The sequence below is a fragment of the Camellia sinensis genome, chromosome 13 (assembly GCF_055761805.1).
Source record: "Camellia sinensis isolate YWXY chromosome 13, ASM5576180v1, whole genome shotgun sequence".
Lineage (NCBI taxonomy): Eukaryota > Viridiplantae > Streptophyta > Magnoliopsida > Ericales > Theaceae > Camellia > Camellia sinensis.
Genome location: NC_138973.1, coordinates 140,951,908 through 140,967,936, shown reverse-complemented (window position 1 = coordinate 140,967,936; position 16,029 = coordinate 140,951,908). Strand labels below are relative to the sequence as shown.

The following is a 16,029-nucleotide window of genomic DNA, read 5'->3' as shown; positions in this document are numbered from 1 at the left end:
AGGAGATGTGTGGTGAGAGAGAGAAATTAGTGAGAGACAGATAGAGAAAAGAGACAGAGAGAGACAGAGACAGAGTGTTAAGCGAGAGAGAGACAAACTGATCGCTAAAAGTGCATTTTCTTATAGTGGGTCGATAAGTCCAGAGAGAGCTTGATGAGCAAGGAGAACACAGAAAACATATATTTGCAATTGATCAAAGAAACATAAATATGAAGTACCAACACAAAATACTCTCCGAATTACCAAAGATGGAAATTAACATATGCCTAGAACGAAATATGGTGGCTAAGAGAGCAAGAGGAAGATATTAGGACAAGATGGCAGGAAGCAAGAGAGGATGAAGATGGACAACAAAAGCAATGGAAAAGCGGGTTTACCGGTAGGATTAACTGATGGTAGCGATGGGTCGTGCGAATGTGGGGACTATGGCGACGGAATGGGGTTCCGCTGTATTCAGAGAGACGGTGCCAACGGTGGCATGGTGCCATAGTGATTACAGGGCGGTGAAGGTGTGTGAGGTAGAGATTGCTAAGAGAGGGAGTCGATTTGTGAGAAATTAGGTCAAAGAATAAGATGCAGAGAAATAAACAGAAATCAACTTACCTGGTCAGAATGAAATACTCTAAGTTCGTGAATCGGCGGTGTCGACTTTGGATTTCGGGCAGTACAACGGTGGAATGAAGCAAAAAAATCGTCCGTGAGGGAGGAAGAATGAGAAGTAGTCGTGTGAGAGAGAGTAAGAGAAAGAGACATGAGAAACGTATGAGGGATTAGGGGCAAAACTTTGAGGGTCCCAAATTTTGAGAGGGAATTTCAAATTAACATAAAATTTTGATAATTACACACATTATATGATTAATTAGACAACAAATTAATTAAGAAAATTAAATTATCGTTAGCTAATTTAAATGATAATGACAATCACTTTTTTGCCAACGAATCCATTGATGACATCTCTCTTTAACTCGTAAGTTTTCTATTTACTCGCCAGTTCATATTTGCCTTTAATTTTGTAATTTTTATTTCTTTAGTAGAAATTTCACTTTTTTAATAATTTCACCTAAATATTAAGGTTAAATTTCACTATTTGAAGATAATGAAATTTCACTACTTGAAATGATGGTATGTTTTATGATAACGATGACAAGGATAATAAAGGTGGTAGTAATAACAATGGTGGCTTCATAATGGTGGTGGTGGTGGTGCTGACAGTGACAGCGACGGTGATGATGGTTGCAGCAATATTAGTGATGATTGTAGCAATTGTGAGGTTATAATGATGTATGTTGATGCTTGTGTATAAATATTTACAAATTCAGTTAGCATTAAATAATTATGTAATTTTATGTGAGAAATTCGGCGTAATTTAAATGAATTTTATCCTACAAACGCAAACTCAAGTATAATTGGATTTGAATGGATTGAACAAAGGGTACCGCCTCTTATACCAACACCTCAAAATTATGATAATAAATTTTAAATAATATATACTTTGCAAAAAATATAAAAATTATTATTTAGAATTATCTTCACACTATGAAGCATGGGTATAAAAATTATCATTTAGAATTATCTTCACACTATGAATTATTATCTTCAAACTAGTTACACACTATAAGAAATTGCACATTTGAAAACTAAATTTTTAATCGTTAAAAATCATTTTTAGTCGACTAAAGTTATTTTAGTAGCCAAAAAATACCATTCGTCGACTAATCATTTAGTCGCCATAATTTTTTTTATAAATTTATTTTGAACTTTTATCAACTAAATGTTTAGTCGTAGATAAATTTTATCACTACTATGTTTTATTTAGTGATTAAAATATATAGTCGCCAATTCTTTGTTCCATTATCGGCGACAAAAGCCAAACATCTAATTGACTCCTTTAGCTAGCAACCAAACTTTTTTGTAGGCAAAAGATTGTAGCTTTTTGGGTGACTAAATGTTTAGTCGTAAAAAATATCGATAGTTTTTTTGATGATTAAATTTTTAGTAGACAAAAACTTCAAATTTTTTGGGCTACTAAATATTTAATTACTAAATAAAATTTATTTTTCATCTTCTTTTTTTTTTTTTACTACAAATTATTTAGACACCAAAAATATTTTCTTTCTTTTGGCTACCAAATATTTAATCGCGAAGAAGCCTTTATTCCCTTTTGGCTACGAATTGGTTAGTCGCCAACAACTTCACTTCTTTTTAGCTACTACATGTTTAATCGTAAAAAACTTTCTTTAGTTTTTATTTTTATTTTTATACATATATATTGATTTCGCCACAACCTGTATTTATTCTGTGCAACCTGTACCTTGTATATAACGAAAATAATAACAATCCAAGGAAATTAAACTTTTAACGTCAAATTCGAAATATAATAGAAATTTCATATGAATCAAGCATAATCCAACCTAAAATAATAATTCTATACAAAACAGAGGATTATACAAAAATCATGTTTGCCGTACACGAAAAAAAAAATATCCACAATACCATGTCAAATGGTAATCTATACAATGCCAAAAGTAATATGTTATATGCCAAAAGCAATTTGTACCATGCCAGTAGTTATCTGTATGAACAATGGTAATCCAAAAAAAAAACAAAGGACAACATAATAACAGATTATAAAAAAAACAATGTCCTCCGCACAAAAATAAAGAATATCCACTTTTTCACGCCAAAAAACCATCTGTAAAAATTAAATTCACATCTACATCAAAATACAATACATCCACATCTATTAATTCATTCCCAGTACAAATTATTAATATTTTTTAAAATACAATACATCCACCTCTACATCAAAATTCACATTCAAAAAATCATATACCAAGGCACTGCCGGACAACTCGGATCATTGTCACCCACAATGAACAATATAGGCACCTTTATATTAGCAACGACATATGGGTCAATTCTTGTGCCATAGAATGAAACCCCAATGCCAAAACAGGCACCCCCGTCCTGGGCAAGCGCATCTATTAGTCGGCCACCTCCAAAGCAGAATCCAATGATACCAAGCTTCTTTGAGATTCCTGCAGCTACAAACTCATCCATCATCTATTTTTCGAGGTTGTATCTTTTGCAATCCTTTCCGGGGTTTGTTGTGCCAGCCATTCTTCAAATAAAGTCTTTGGTCTGTCCTTTGCCCATGGATCCCCACGAAACAAGTCTGGTACTAGTACACTAACAATATTTATTTCAAGAAAAACACCAGTAAAAATTATATAAAAGATCATTTTAAGAATTGTTAACAATGCTGACAAAGATATGGAAAAACAAGACAACATGGATATCAATGCATAGACCAGCAGCATTAGATACAGAATGCTCAAGTTTGTTTAGGTGCCAAACGCATAAAACCGTAAATGAAGTATTTTTAAAAATTTATGTTTATCCAACACCATTATATAATGCTATCTAGTGAGAGAGCAGTGATTATAACTATGTTAGATAAGAGGACTACATGATGATAAACAACCACTAAAATCCACCAAAGCAGTTACAATCTTCAAAATGAGCAAAAGTACCTTGCATATTACTGCAATGTTAATGGCATCCGAAGGTCGAAGATCAAAGCTAACACTCTCCGTTTCATTACCCAACTGAGATTTTTAAAAAAAAAAAAAAAAAAAACTTTACCAGTTAAATATTACTATTAAAGCAAGTTCTATGGAAAATATTCGTCAAACAAAATACAGGCTTGTAACAGGAATATGCCTTTGTGAGGTATAACTGAGCAAAATATGCTTCATGTACCCTCTTGGTGACTCAAACAACCTTCACCTGCATAAGAAACAAAGAGTTATATCAAATGAAGGTCATACAAAAGAGAAATCAAGGTATGAAAAGATAGAGGCATTGCTAATCATGACAAGTTGCCTTTTGATTGCATGTGGCAGGTAATTTGATGACAACATTGAAGATTCCTAAAGGATGAGCAGAAGAGTTTACTTGATAACAGTAGCCAGTGAGTATAAGAACTAAGGTGGAAATGAAGTTCAGAAGACATGTTTGTTGATTATCATGTTTTTTGCATCCGAGTGTTGAAATTTCATGGTTGGATGCTTAGAAAGTATGGCCAGAAAATGAGCTACCATGTTAAACAAGAATGTTCAAAGATCCTTCCTATTTGTATTTCTTTTCCTTTCTCTATATCTTTCCCAAAACAATCATAATATGATGTGCATGGTAGCCTCCTATGCAGTCCAGATCAACAATAATGAGGAAAGCCAACAGATTTTCCTTGACCTCCGGCATTACGTTGCTAGCCTACTGAATATGATAGTGTACTCAGGTAGTATATTGCTAGACATAGTGTGAAAACTAGCTTTCTTAAATATTATCACATATGATATATATATATACACAAATATATATTCATTTTCAATTTCCACCCTCTTTTGTTACATGGCATATTTATGACTCATAAGAGATAAAACATGTTATTCGGTTCAGAGTACCTCTGGCACCATTTGGTTCTTCCCACTTTGACATTCGAGTTCCGTCAAATGCAGATGTGACCTGAAATTGGTTGACAGCAATGCCTTTAAAAGAATTTCATTATCAACAATGGGATCATAAAGAAATCCACAAGACACGTGTCATATATTAATTATCAATAAAATTGAACTAATAGCATGAACTGGTCAATGCAACTTACAATTCCAAAAGAAAGCTCCTCCCCACTAGCAAGGACCAAACCGGAGTATATTCTGTTTAATTTTTGAAGTGGCCAAGAAAGAGAATTTTTATTGAAGTTGTTGCACATATTGACATTATGGATCACATCATCCAGAGCATGGAACAAAACAGGTAATGCTATGGAGGTTCTAACAGGATCAGCAACCAAATAAATGTCAACCCTTCCACTGGCATCTAGCTCACTCTTCAGGGAAAGGGCATCAAACAATTGATCAAAAGAAGGCAGCATCTGAAGGAAAAGATGCTGTGCACCATTTGAAACAGGGTTTATAGAAGTTCTCCTCGTTCTAAAAGGGGAATTCTTGAGATTGATTAACATTTGTTTAAAAAACAGTAGGACTTCAACAGCTCTAGATTTAGAATAAGATTTCTCGACAAACTGAGAAATGATTGGACAAAATGCATTGTAGATCTTTGTCACATGCTCATCAATGCATTTACGGGCTGGACAACAAGAAGAACTTGGAAAGCAAATCTCGTCAGAACCAAATTATGATATTGACATGCGCCATTCCTTGTCACCACTTTGTCTTCCAGGTAACGAGATTGAAACATCATCTTTAGAGTGCAACTCTCTCTCAAGTGCTTCAGCTTCATTCCTGTCTTGATCCTCTAGGGCAGAAATCACTTGAGATGCAAAATTCTGTCGGCATTCTCTTCTTATGTTCGAGAGAATAATAGACAGGATGGGCTCTGTAGTAATGTTTCTCCGAGACAGAACCTTTAACATGAAAATATTATTGCGCAGTCAAAACTCACATAATCGCATATTTTTTAATGTGAAGTGATCATTAAAATATTTATAAGACTACCTCATGCCACTTTCTGTTGTAACGTTTAGTGACGTCATACACTCCATCTTTTGCAAAAGCAATTACATAATTCAAATTCTTTTTCCACCTTCAAAGAAAAAAAACATTTGCAAACAATATAGATGAAAGTCAAAAAGTTGATTCAACTATGAAGCATCAGGATGAAAAAAACAATTCCAAAACTATATAGATTATGTGTAGGTGAAAGTACCCTTTCTCATATAGCAAAGGATTGTCGTATATTCCTTCACAGGGATCAAGATGCATCCATCTATGAAATTTGAACCCATCATAAGAATTTGTGGATGCACATATAGAACATAACAAATAGCAGCAGCTGCGTGAATAAAATATTTACACAAGGACCCATTGTATCTCATGTCCACACAAGGACCTCATAGGAAACAGAAGAGTCCATGAGACACAAGTATGAGCATATATGCTACATTCCACAAAGAATGAGATAGTTTTAACGAGCACTTGGCTCTTCTCTAACAAGAGGAAAGAAAGAAAAAGAATAAAGGGAGTAGTACTAGCATGCTAATGATCTATAGAGAATGAGATGTGTATCTAACCACAAAAACGATCAAGTTATCAATAGGCATTACAACCCATTTTCTTCCAACATATCAAAAACGATCAAGTTATCATCTAGTAACAGTGTTTCCTGTTTCTGTTGCCTAATTCTTATTTATCCTTTTGTATTAGTTATTTTCCCCACAGCTGAGTGGAGGCGCAGAATAAACATATCAATAGAAACAGAAGATTTATGCACATAAAAGTTTCTCTCACCAATCAGAGCAACGCCATGAGATTAATTCTGTATTCACAAAAGAGAATGAAAAGAAAAGCGCACCGTGGAGCAGTTTTCCCATCCTTGTCATCATCAATAAGTGATGCAGAAACAGAATTTTGACCATTGGTGAGTGGGCCAGTGGTAATAGCTTTTACTTTAGGAATTCTTATTTTTTCTTTAGAACTGTGTGCAGCAGTACTAATACCCATGTTCCGCCATTTGTCCTGATCATGTAAATAGGCATGAAACTAGTAAATAGCATGCTGGTGTAAAGGAAAATCATGCAATAGAAAACATGAGCAAACTAATGATAATTCCTGTTTCAATAAAAAAAGACAAGAAATAGAGAAATTACATGGATTAGCAGCTGCAACTAAAAACATTCACATACTGGTAAAAGAAACAGACAGAATCAGATGCAAATAAAACCATCATCATAGCAGCAAATGAAGCAGAGAGTTGATGTGGCAACATCAACCTCATAAAGATCTTGAATATGTTAAAGAAAACTTGCACAAGCATCATCTTTACCACACAAGATGATTAATAATCCACTAACTACAAACTGAAATCCACCTAAAAAGGGCCCATAGCATAATGGGTCGTGTGAGGAAATATGGACCAAGAAAGGGCCCACAGCAGAACCTCGCAATCAGTCCAATATCACTTCCAGTGCCCGGTCCACCAGCACTCTGCAAACAGAAATGGGTCTAGGCCCAAAAAGAAAAAGCTAAAAATAAGGTTACATATCTTTCAATGTACTTAACCAGATATTTTTCAAGATGATACAAGAAGAAAATGGAAATTTGAATTACAAGCTACAATGACCATATATGGTTTTTATGAATGGTCTACTACTCAATGTGAGTTTAAAATTTTCTTCAACAAGATTGTTAAGAATGAATTTTGCCAAGATTGAACTCACTTTAAGAATGGTTAATCAATCATGTCCATTGCATTGCTTATTTGAATTATCTGAGAATGATGATCCGTTTTAGAAGATGGTGTTTTCTGTAGTTGATGTTGGTTTACTATTTACTTGGGTGACATTTGTTCTTTATTGAGAATATGATTGATAATCTAGTCAAACCTTTGGCAATTAAATTGTGCAAATGTTCATGAACAACTGTTGTTTTCTTGTCTTTCCGTGCATATTTCTTCTACAAGGCATCTCGTGACATGGATACACGATTTGGGATTAACAAAGAGCAAAGCGATTCTACTACTAAAGCATGGCTTGAGAAGATAAAAACCCTATTTATCAGAAAGGGTTGTGGATTCTCCTCACGGAGTGTTATTACAGGTGATGCATATAAGGGAGTCAATGAGATTGGACTGCCTTTTGAAATTGCTCAACGGATAACATTTGAGGAGAGAGTTACTCAATATAACATGCAGTATCTGCAGAAGCTGGTTGATGAAAAGTTGTGTTTAACTTATAGGGATGGTTTGTCAACCTACTCGCTGAGGGAAGGTTCGAAGGGGCATACTTTTTTAAGACCTGGTCAAGTGGTACATCGACGGATAATGGATGGGGCTATTGTTTTCATCAATAGACCTCCGACAACGCATAAACATTCCCTGCAAGCTTTGTCGGTTTATGTTCACGATGACCATACAGTGAAGATCAACCCTCTTATATGTGGGCCACTTAGTGCTGATTTTGATGGTGACTGTGTCCATATATTTTATCCTCAATCCCTTGCTACAAAATCAGAGGTTTTGGAACTGTTCTCTGTAGAGAAACAGTTGCTTAGTTCTCATAGTGCAACTAACGAATGTATTTTGGACTCTAAAATTAGACATTAATCATACAGAGGGAAACATAAAACTTAAACCTTCATCTCCGCAATATAGAGTAAACTCATTCCCCATGTAGTGTACACAACTAAAGACCAACAAGAAAATAATAAAACAAAAATAACATGGGATTTTTGGCAACGCAAAATATACATATTAGCCATAATGAGATACACAAAACTTTTGTGACTAATAAACACACAAATTTCATCAACAAAATTGTTAGTTATATTCTAACACAAGCACAAATCACTAGTCCCACATAAATCAATTTATAAGAATCTTCTTCTAACAAGAAAACTATTATTTATATATATGTGTACGTACCTTATCGGGATGAAGACAGACTTTGTCTCTGAAGAGAAGAACAACACTGGCCTCATCAAGAACACGGGTGAAAGCAGCGACTGAGTGTTCCTGAAAATCAAATAATTGTAGTATTTCAAATAATTCATGTATAATTACAGACTCTCACTGAAAACACAATAACTGAAATACATGGAGTGACAAATACTAAAATATGATTAATCAAAGATCCTAAAATACAATACTACATCAAAATAAAATAAAATACAATACATCCACATCTACATCTACATCTATTAATTCATTCCCTGTACAAATTATTAATATTTTCTAAAATACAATACATCCACATCTACATCAAAATTCAAATTCAAAAAATCATATACCAAGGCACTAACCAGACAACTCGGATCATTGTCACCCACAATGAACAATACAGGCACCTTTATATTAGCAACGACAGATGGGTCAATTCTTGTGCCATAGAATGAACCCCCAATGCCAAAACAGGCACCCCCGTCTTGGGTGAGCGCATCTATTAGTTGGCCACCTCCAAAGCAGAATCCGATGATACCAAGCTTCTTTGAGATTCCTGCAGCTACAAACTCATCCATCATCCATTTCCCATGCCCCAAGCAAAATAGATCATATTTCCCATGGCCCAAGCAAAACCCTTCCACCGGGAAAAAGATCGTGTTGTGTAACTAAGAGTTTCTGTTTGCAATCATGAACAACCCAAAAATTATTAGGGAGTCAATTTCCACCCAACAAATAGAACAGATACAACTCCATTCTAGTTTAGTGAAACAAAAATACCAACTTATTTGTATTTTTGGGCTTTGTCTTGTGCTGTGACCTACACAAATTCAACACCAGCATGGAATAGTAAAGAATTTGTCCACAACAGCTGCAAAATATATCTTACACGGTACGAATTTAGAGCCAAAATCAAACAAATTCTTAATTCCTTTAATTTTTGTTTTTAAACCTAACTCAATTTCTTCATCTTCTTTCTAATTTACCAATATGACATGCAAATTAAACCTAATTTCTTTCCAATTACATGAAATTGAGCCTAATCATTTCTTGATTTTAATTATTAGATAATTAATCTACAACAATCAAGCATGTAATCCTTACCTAGAGTTCCTAATTGATAATCTCGAGTCAAAGTGATTTACATCACCTCTTGAGCTCCCAGCACACACACACCCGTGCACTCTGTGGGTGATGGAGATGCTTTATAAGTCCACAAGTTGTCAATCTTGAACCAGAACAGGGCACACATTCACATATATTCACAAGTACGTATGTAAAATTTTCAAAAAAAACTGGAGAAGTTAATGCGATTAGATTCAATGTTTGATTAAGAAACACAAATACAAGTCCGAAATATCGAAATTAGAATGTAGACCAAATCAAAACCCAAAACCTAAAATCTATAGGCCATAATATAACATATCTCTAAAAATCCAAAACCTGAATTCACCATTTCTTTTCAATAAAGAGCTTGACAAGTGTAGATTTCAAAAAATCCAATACATACATAGACAGATTGAAAGAGAGAGAGAGAGAGAGAGGTTACTAACTAAAATGCAGCAGCAATGAAATGAATACCATTTATCTTAAAAAAAAACAAATTTGGATCAGCGAAAAAAGAACAACTTTATTGATAGCAATAATCATACAAAACATACATCAATAAAGCAATGGTTGGTGAGGAATCAACACCAAAGAAAACAAACAAAGCAAGCAAACTCCCCCACCTCAACCCAGCCTACAATAAAAGAACAAAACCAACACCTGCACTGAAATAGAAAAACAAAGGATAGGATCCCAAAAATACCAAGCAACTCCACTGCCAAGTAACCAGCCGAAGCAGAAGGATCCCAAAAATAATTACGTCCTTCTTGATGAAGCTATTTTGTTGAAAAGTTAAGAGTTTACCATAAGGATTGGACATCAAAGCTACTTTTATTTTGTGCAAATAGTTTACTAAGAGTTTACTTTTAATTCAGATGGCTATTTAATTCAAGTAGAACAATAAGTACTACACATTACCAAAAGCACTTGGAATAACTATTTGCCTTAACTTACAAATTGGGAGCTCCCAACCACAACTAAAAGAATTCTTTACTTGGCAGCAGGGAAAAAAAAAAACCTCCCAACGGTGTTGTACAACTCCCCTTTGTTTTTTCTTTGAGCTAAGACTTACTGTTGGTTTTAACCTAAAAGACAATCAATCTAGATCAAATCAAATTCAAAGGATGGTCGTATTTGATCCATGATTTTGAATTACTCAAGTATGAAATTCCCAAGTGATCATATATTTTGAAATTCAAAACAATGGGCATGATTCCGTGTAAGGAAATTGAAAGCTGAAAAGGGTCAACTTCTAATATTAACCATCTTTCAATTAAATTTAAGGACTTTATATTTAGATAACCAAGTGTCCAACAGAAGAATACAAAACAAACTGAAGGATCTTACACTACTTTCTCTGGCACGTCCTTTATTGAGAAGAGCGGAGGCACTAGAATCATCAAATCCTTCTGATCCACATCCATAAGACCACACTTCTCTACAGAGTAGCATGCATAAGAAAATAAATTTGGATAAACTAAGTATAAACGGTTCATTTTCATTTCCAAATTGTATAAACCATGAATGTTGAGGGCTAACCAAATTGTGGTTCCATATCTGCCCAGTTTCTCTTCTTTCTCTGAACAACATCCGCATGAACAGCAACAATATGCTGGTAATCTACCATTCCTTTTTTAATAAAAAAGCACGTAAAGAAATGAAACCAAAAAAAAGATAAGAAAAAAGTGAGAACATGGTGAGGACAAATGGAAAGGAAAAAAAGTAAGAAACTAGACTGCAAAATAACACAAAGTACTTTCTAACCATTAAAATAATAAGCCTCTGAGACTCTAGCAACAATATCAGCAGAAATATCTTCTTGCACTTCTTCTGGCAACTGTGCTTTGACTTCTGTTGGTGCAGTAATTGAATCAATTTGACATTCATCCACGTGTTGATCATTTTTTACTGATTCAGTACAACTCTTTTGATTCAGATGAATTTCATCTTCTGACAAACATGTTGATACCCTGTCAGTGTTCTCAGCATCTTGGCCATTCCTAACAGCTTTTTTTGTTATCTTCAAAAGAAAATTGTTACAGGGTTGAAGCTCCCCAAAAGCAGGGTGTGAGTACGGATCCTCGGGGCGAAAATGGAGCCCCAACTTGTTTGACTGCAAGCTACGAGCCTGAAAATAATGCCAAGCATTTATTAGCATATTTATAGTAGAATACGTTTTAGTTTGATGGAAATTTTAGATCTGCATGTATGCAACATTAAGTAACAAGTGCATGACATCACAGTAGCGATTTAGCATAGAACAATAATCGTTAAGTCAAAATAAGGAAACCCAAAAACGTTCTATTATAGGAAATGCATTTGCTACCAGCAAATATGGTATGCACTTGTTTTTAGGCACCAAGGGATGCAACCCTTATACAAAAGAAAACGTATCTCAACTATACATTAGAAGCATTCAAAATTTTCTAAATATTGATTCAAGGAAGGATTGATCTTTCCCAAAAACCAACTACACTAACAAGACAAGACAATAATGAATTCTTTAACTTTGAAATTGGCTCTTCCTTTCCATCAAAAGTCCTCATATTCCTCTCGGACCACACTAACTACAAAATTACCAAAGGGCCCAAACACCACACCTTCCTCCTCCTTTTACCCACACGAGCTCCCCTCCACGACAACCTCCCCCACCCTTTGAGGGAATACCCATTCCATACCAATCATAATGAGGAGCAAAGCCCATAGCAGCACCCGAGCAACTTCATAATGGATAAGAAAATGACCTACCGACTCTTCATCCAGGATCAATTTGTGTAATCCGATGGCCAATAATAAAGGTACATATGGTGTGCAACCCTTAAAGCATTGCACACTACAGCACGACCCTATCATTTATCATGCTAAACAACAAGGGAAAAAAAAATTCAAAATTTTCCCTTTTTCACACTTTCCACTACTTCAAACCTAAAGTTCGACACTAATCTTTCATGGTTGTTAGGAAAGCCTCCACGCTTAGAGGGAAGATAGTAATTCATGGATTATCTTAGCATCAATACACTTCGAAAAAAGTATGCAGAGGAAATTTATTTTATTAAACATAAGCTTCATGTGGATTAAAAATTAAAATTAAAATCATATAACAGAGGAAATTCATTTTATTTGACATAAGCATGTTGACTGCATTATAGCTAAGATTAAAATAATATACTTCAATTCTTTTTAGCTTTTCACACTTTTTTGTTGGTTGGAGTCTTTTCCCCATTATCTTGTCAACTGCTCATGCTTAAACAAGGATACAAGTGAAGTTCAAGCACTATTTGATTAGCATTTTTAGAAGTATTTCTACTCTATGTGAACTACGTTCGCTTATATATATATATATATATATATATATATGTGTATATGTATGTTTTTAAAAACCAATTAAACAAATGATTTACTTGAGATGGCTATTTAATTCAACTAGAACAACAAGTACTAAACATTACCAAAAACACTTACAAATTGGGAGGTCCCAACCACAAGTTATAGTTGCTTCATGTGAATATCACTCAATATATTTTGGGATAAATCTTCGGAGAACATGTTAAAGTCAATCACAAGTTTTCAGCATCTAAATGCAATGAAAATATAGTTCCAAAATACATTTGTTTAAATTGCTAACAAACTAGGCATTTTTACAAACATCTTAAATGCAATCAAAATCAAATAACAAAATTACACCTATAATTTTAATGCCAAAATTTCTTATGAAATATTTTGCAACAACTCAAGAACAAGTCATGGAACCAACAATATGGTTACAAAATACTATATTAATTAATGTAAAAATAGATTATTTCATTAAGAATGTCAACTGAGATATATAAACAGCAAAATAGAACAAAATCATTACCAAGCCTTGCTTCACTGCAAATTTCGAATCAGTGTGAGCCAAGAAAGACTCGAATAGAAATTCAGATAGCACTAGAGACAGAAAATAGGGTAAAAATCAGAGAGTATAGTTTTAGAAGAGGGAGGATTTCAGAAATATACACAGAGAGTAAAAAATGGGGAAGAAGAGAGTTTTAAAAGAGGGTTTAGGGTTTCAGAAATAATCAGAGGGAGGCATACCTTGTTGATTGCTCTTCAAAAAAAAAAATTCCTTCGTTTTCTTACAAACCGAACAGAGGCTCACTGGGTTAGATTAGAGTTTTAAACCGAACAACCACTGAGCATCTCCAGCTAGGCTAGTTAAAATAGCTATTTGAAATTTCACTTTACTATTTTAGCTAGTCATTTTTTTAATATACACTCCAACAAGGCTATCTACTTTAGCTATCTTCTATTAAAATATTCTTATACTTTAACTACCTTCTTTCCAATCTAAAAAAAAAAAAACTAACTTTTTTCAAATTTTTATTTTTTTCATTCTTGTAAATATAATTATATTTTTGTCAAAGTTACATTTTTCTACTATCGTATTTTTCAAATGGTCATATTTTTTCAACGGTCATATTTTTGTAACGGTCATATTTTTACAACGGTCATATTTTTTCAAATTTTTACAACGGTCATATACAATATCGGATACTATAGTTGTCTTCTTGCTCAGATTAAGCAATTTATCAGTGTAGACGCAAAACAAACAGATCAATAGAATTATGAACCCCCAGTAGACTAAAATCAGAACCATAGGACAAGTGTTCAGGGCATGGCCAAACAGCAAAAGCACAAAAGATCCAAATGAAAATAAGACAGAATTAGCTCACCATTTGCACTTTGTCAGCATGTATTGCTGTCGCAAGAAAACCATTCATGGACAACCAGCGCTCTAAAGCATCAGCCCCTCTTTGTCTCTACAAAAACCAGTGTCAAGGCACACTGCATTACAAATAACAGAGTTGCATTAGTCAGATAGATTAACAAGATTAATCGTCAATTGTCTAACAATGGTGAAACTACTGCCACTATACAATTTACCTTTCCATGGGCTCCATTATCACATTGGGTATGAAGAAGATCCATCAAATAATTTCTTTTGTCCATGTCCTGGACAAATTCAACTTTTTGAACAATTAGATCAGTGCTGGAACCAACCCTTCCAACAGCAAGAAATATGTAGTTTGACATAATGTCCGAAGCAAGCCTCTGCAAGAGGTAAATTAGTGGTTATGATCCATCCACATGATAACTTATACTAAAGAAAAGCATAAATACCAACCATTCAACAAATTAACTTATACTAATAAAACCAAAATGCAACAAAATGCAACAAAATGCAATTTGATTTCACTCAAGACTTCTTAATTAAAACTTGTGATCTAGTTCTACTTGCGGTTGGTATGTACTAGAAATAATGCCCTCATATATATAAGTAATTATGAAAAACTCAGATTGAATTATGCTTCATCTGGAGCTAAAATTAACTTCATATTGGTTGCATAATCCAACATCATGCATAAAGGCAACCAAAACAGACTTCCATAGAGTTATGTTATTTATCAAGGAGTTGAGTAAACCAACTTGTATCTCAGTTGGAAATGTGGCACTGAAAAGCATCGTCTGTCTTGCACCTGGTGGAGGCATCTCCATTTGCTCAACAATCCTTCGAATATGGGGCTCAAAGCCCATATCCAACATTCAATCAGCCTCATCCAAAGCCAAATACTTGATCATCCGAAGAGAAACTCTTGCCCTCTCTATCATATCTACTAAGCGGCCCGGTATGGCAACTAATATGTCCACACCCCTTTCCAGATTACGGAGCTGCATAAGCACAGTTAAAAACATATCAGCATTGACACAATTTAAAAGCTATGCAGATCCAAAAATCAAAGTACTTGATTATCCAAAGATATGAGCAGAACACTGAATGCATACATAAACAAAGAAAATGATTAAACAGTACAAATTAAATCACTGCTCTAAAACATTATCTACAGCAACAGTTTAATAATTTATCAATTAATTGAAAAATTCACATTCGTGGAAGCCAAGTGTACTCTGCACACCTTTTTTTTTTTAAAAAAAAAGAGAGAGAGAAGAAGAAAAAGACAAATAATAAAAAATTGAAGCCACAATATTAAACAAAACATGTAGAAAATTTACTAAATATTGAATCTAGAAAAAAGAGGTTTGCCCATTTACCCACAAAAACAGAAACAGAAAAAGTTAAGTGCATGGAATGTGTTGGACACAAGTAAAAAAATCAAAGGAACTTTGAACTTGAAGAGTACATCTAATAACTACTGAAATTATATTTTTTTTTGGTCTTCTGAGGAATGAGAACCATTTCACATTTCACAGCCCTCAATCTGGTCTTCTACATATTAGAATTCTTGCAACACTCCAACTTCAATTCTCCATTCATGGAACCCAAATAATTACAATCTATATTCTAACAGAAATTACAACAAACATATAGTGTGCAATACAAATACATAGACAAATAAACAGAAATGACAAAATTTATTACCTCCCTTGAGCAAAAAGTTTGAGAATTAGTTCTATAAAAATAAGCTC

The 16,029-nt window shown here is 34.1% G+C and overlaps 1 protein-coding gene and 1 pseudogene across 2 annotated transcripts; both read right to left on the bottom strand.

Moving 5' to 3' along the window:
• Window positions 1-2,914: 2,914 nt before the first annotated feature.
• LOC145806472 (peptide-N(4)-(N-acetyl-beta-glucosaminyl)asparagine amidase-like) lies at window positions 2,915-9,921 on the bottom strand (annotated as a pseudogene). Its single transcript, XR_014349671.1, has 10 exons — window positions 8,820-9,921; window positions 8,443-8,532; window positions 6,376-6,539; window positions 5,731-5,790; window positions 5,520-5,607; window positions 4,667-5,428; window positions 4,467-4,527; window positions 3,724-3,789; window positions 3,534-3,608; window positions 2,915-3,189 (listed from the first exon to the last, which is right to left on the bottom strand). The product of XR_014349671.1 is annotated as a peptide-N(4)-(N-acetyl-beta-glucosaminyl)asparagine amidase-like (transcript).
• A 130-nt stretch (window positions 9,922-10,051) lies between these two features.
• LOC145789219 (uncharacterized) lies at window positions 10,052-14,200 on the bottom strand. Its single transcript, XM_082900935.1, has 6 exons — window positions 14,074-14,200; window positions 13,421-13,491; window positions 11,329-11,692; window positions 11,104-11,193; window positions 10,912-11,002; window positions 10,052-10,649 (listed from the first exon to the last, which is right to left on the bottom strand). Exons 1-6 carry the CDS (start codon window positions 14,198-14,200, stop codon window positions 10,472-10,474), a joined length of 921 nt encoding a protein of 306 aa, XP_082757061.1. The 3' UTR covers window positions 10,052-10,471.
• Between the last annotated feature and the right edge of the window lie 1,829 nt (window positions 14,201-16,029).

Coding starts and splice junctions, on each gene's coding strand:
- LOC145789219 (XM_082900935.1), bottom strand. CDS start 14,200: ATGGTTCTGATTTTAGTCTACTGGGGGTTCATAATTCTATTGATCTGT. Junction 11,003..11,103: donor AGATATGGAACCACAATTTG/GTTAGCCCTCAA, acceptor GCTACTCTGTAG/AGAAGTGTGGTCTTATGGAT. Junction 10,650..10,911: donor GACGTGCCAGAGAAAGTAGT/GTAAGATCCTTC, acceptor ATTGTCTTTTAG/GTTAAAACCAACAGTAAGTC.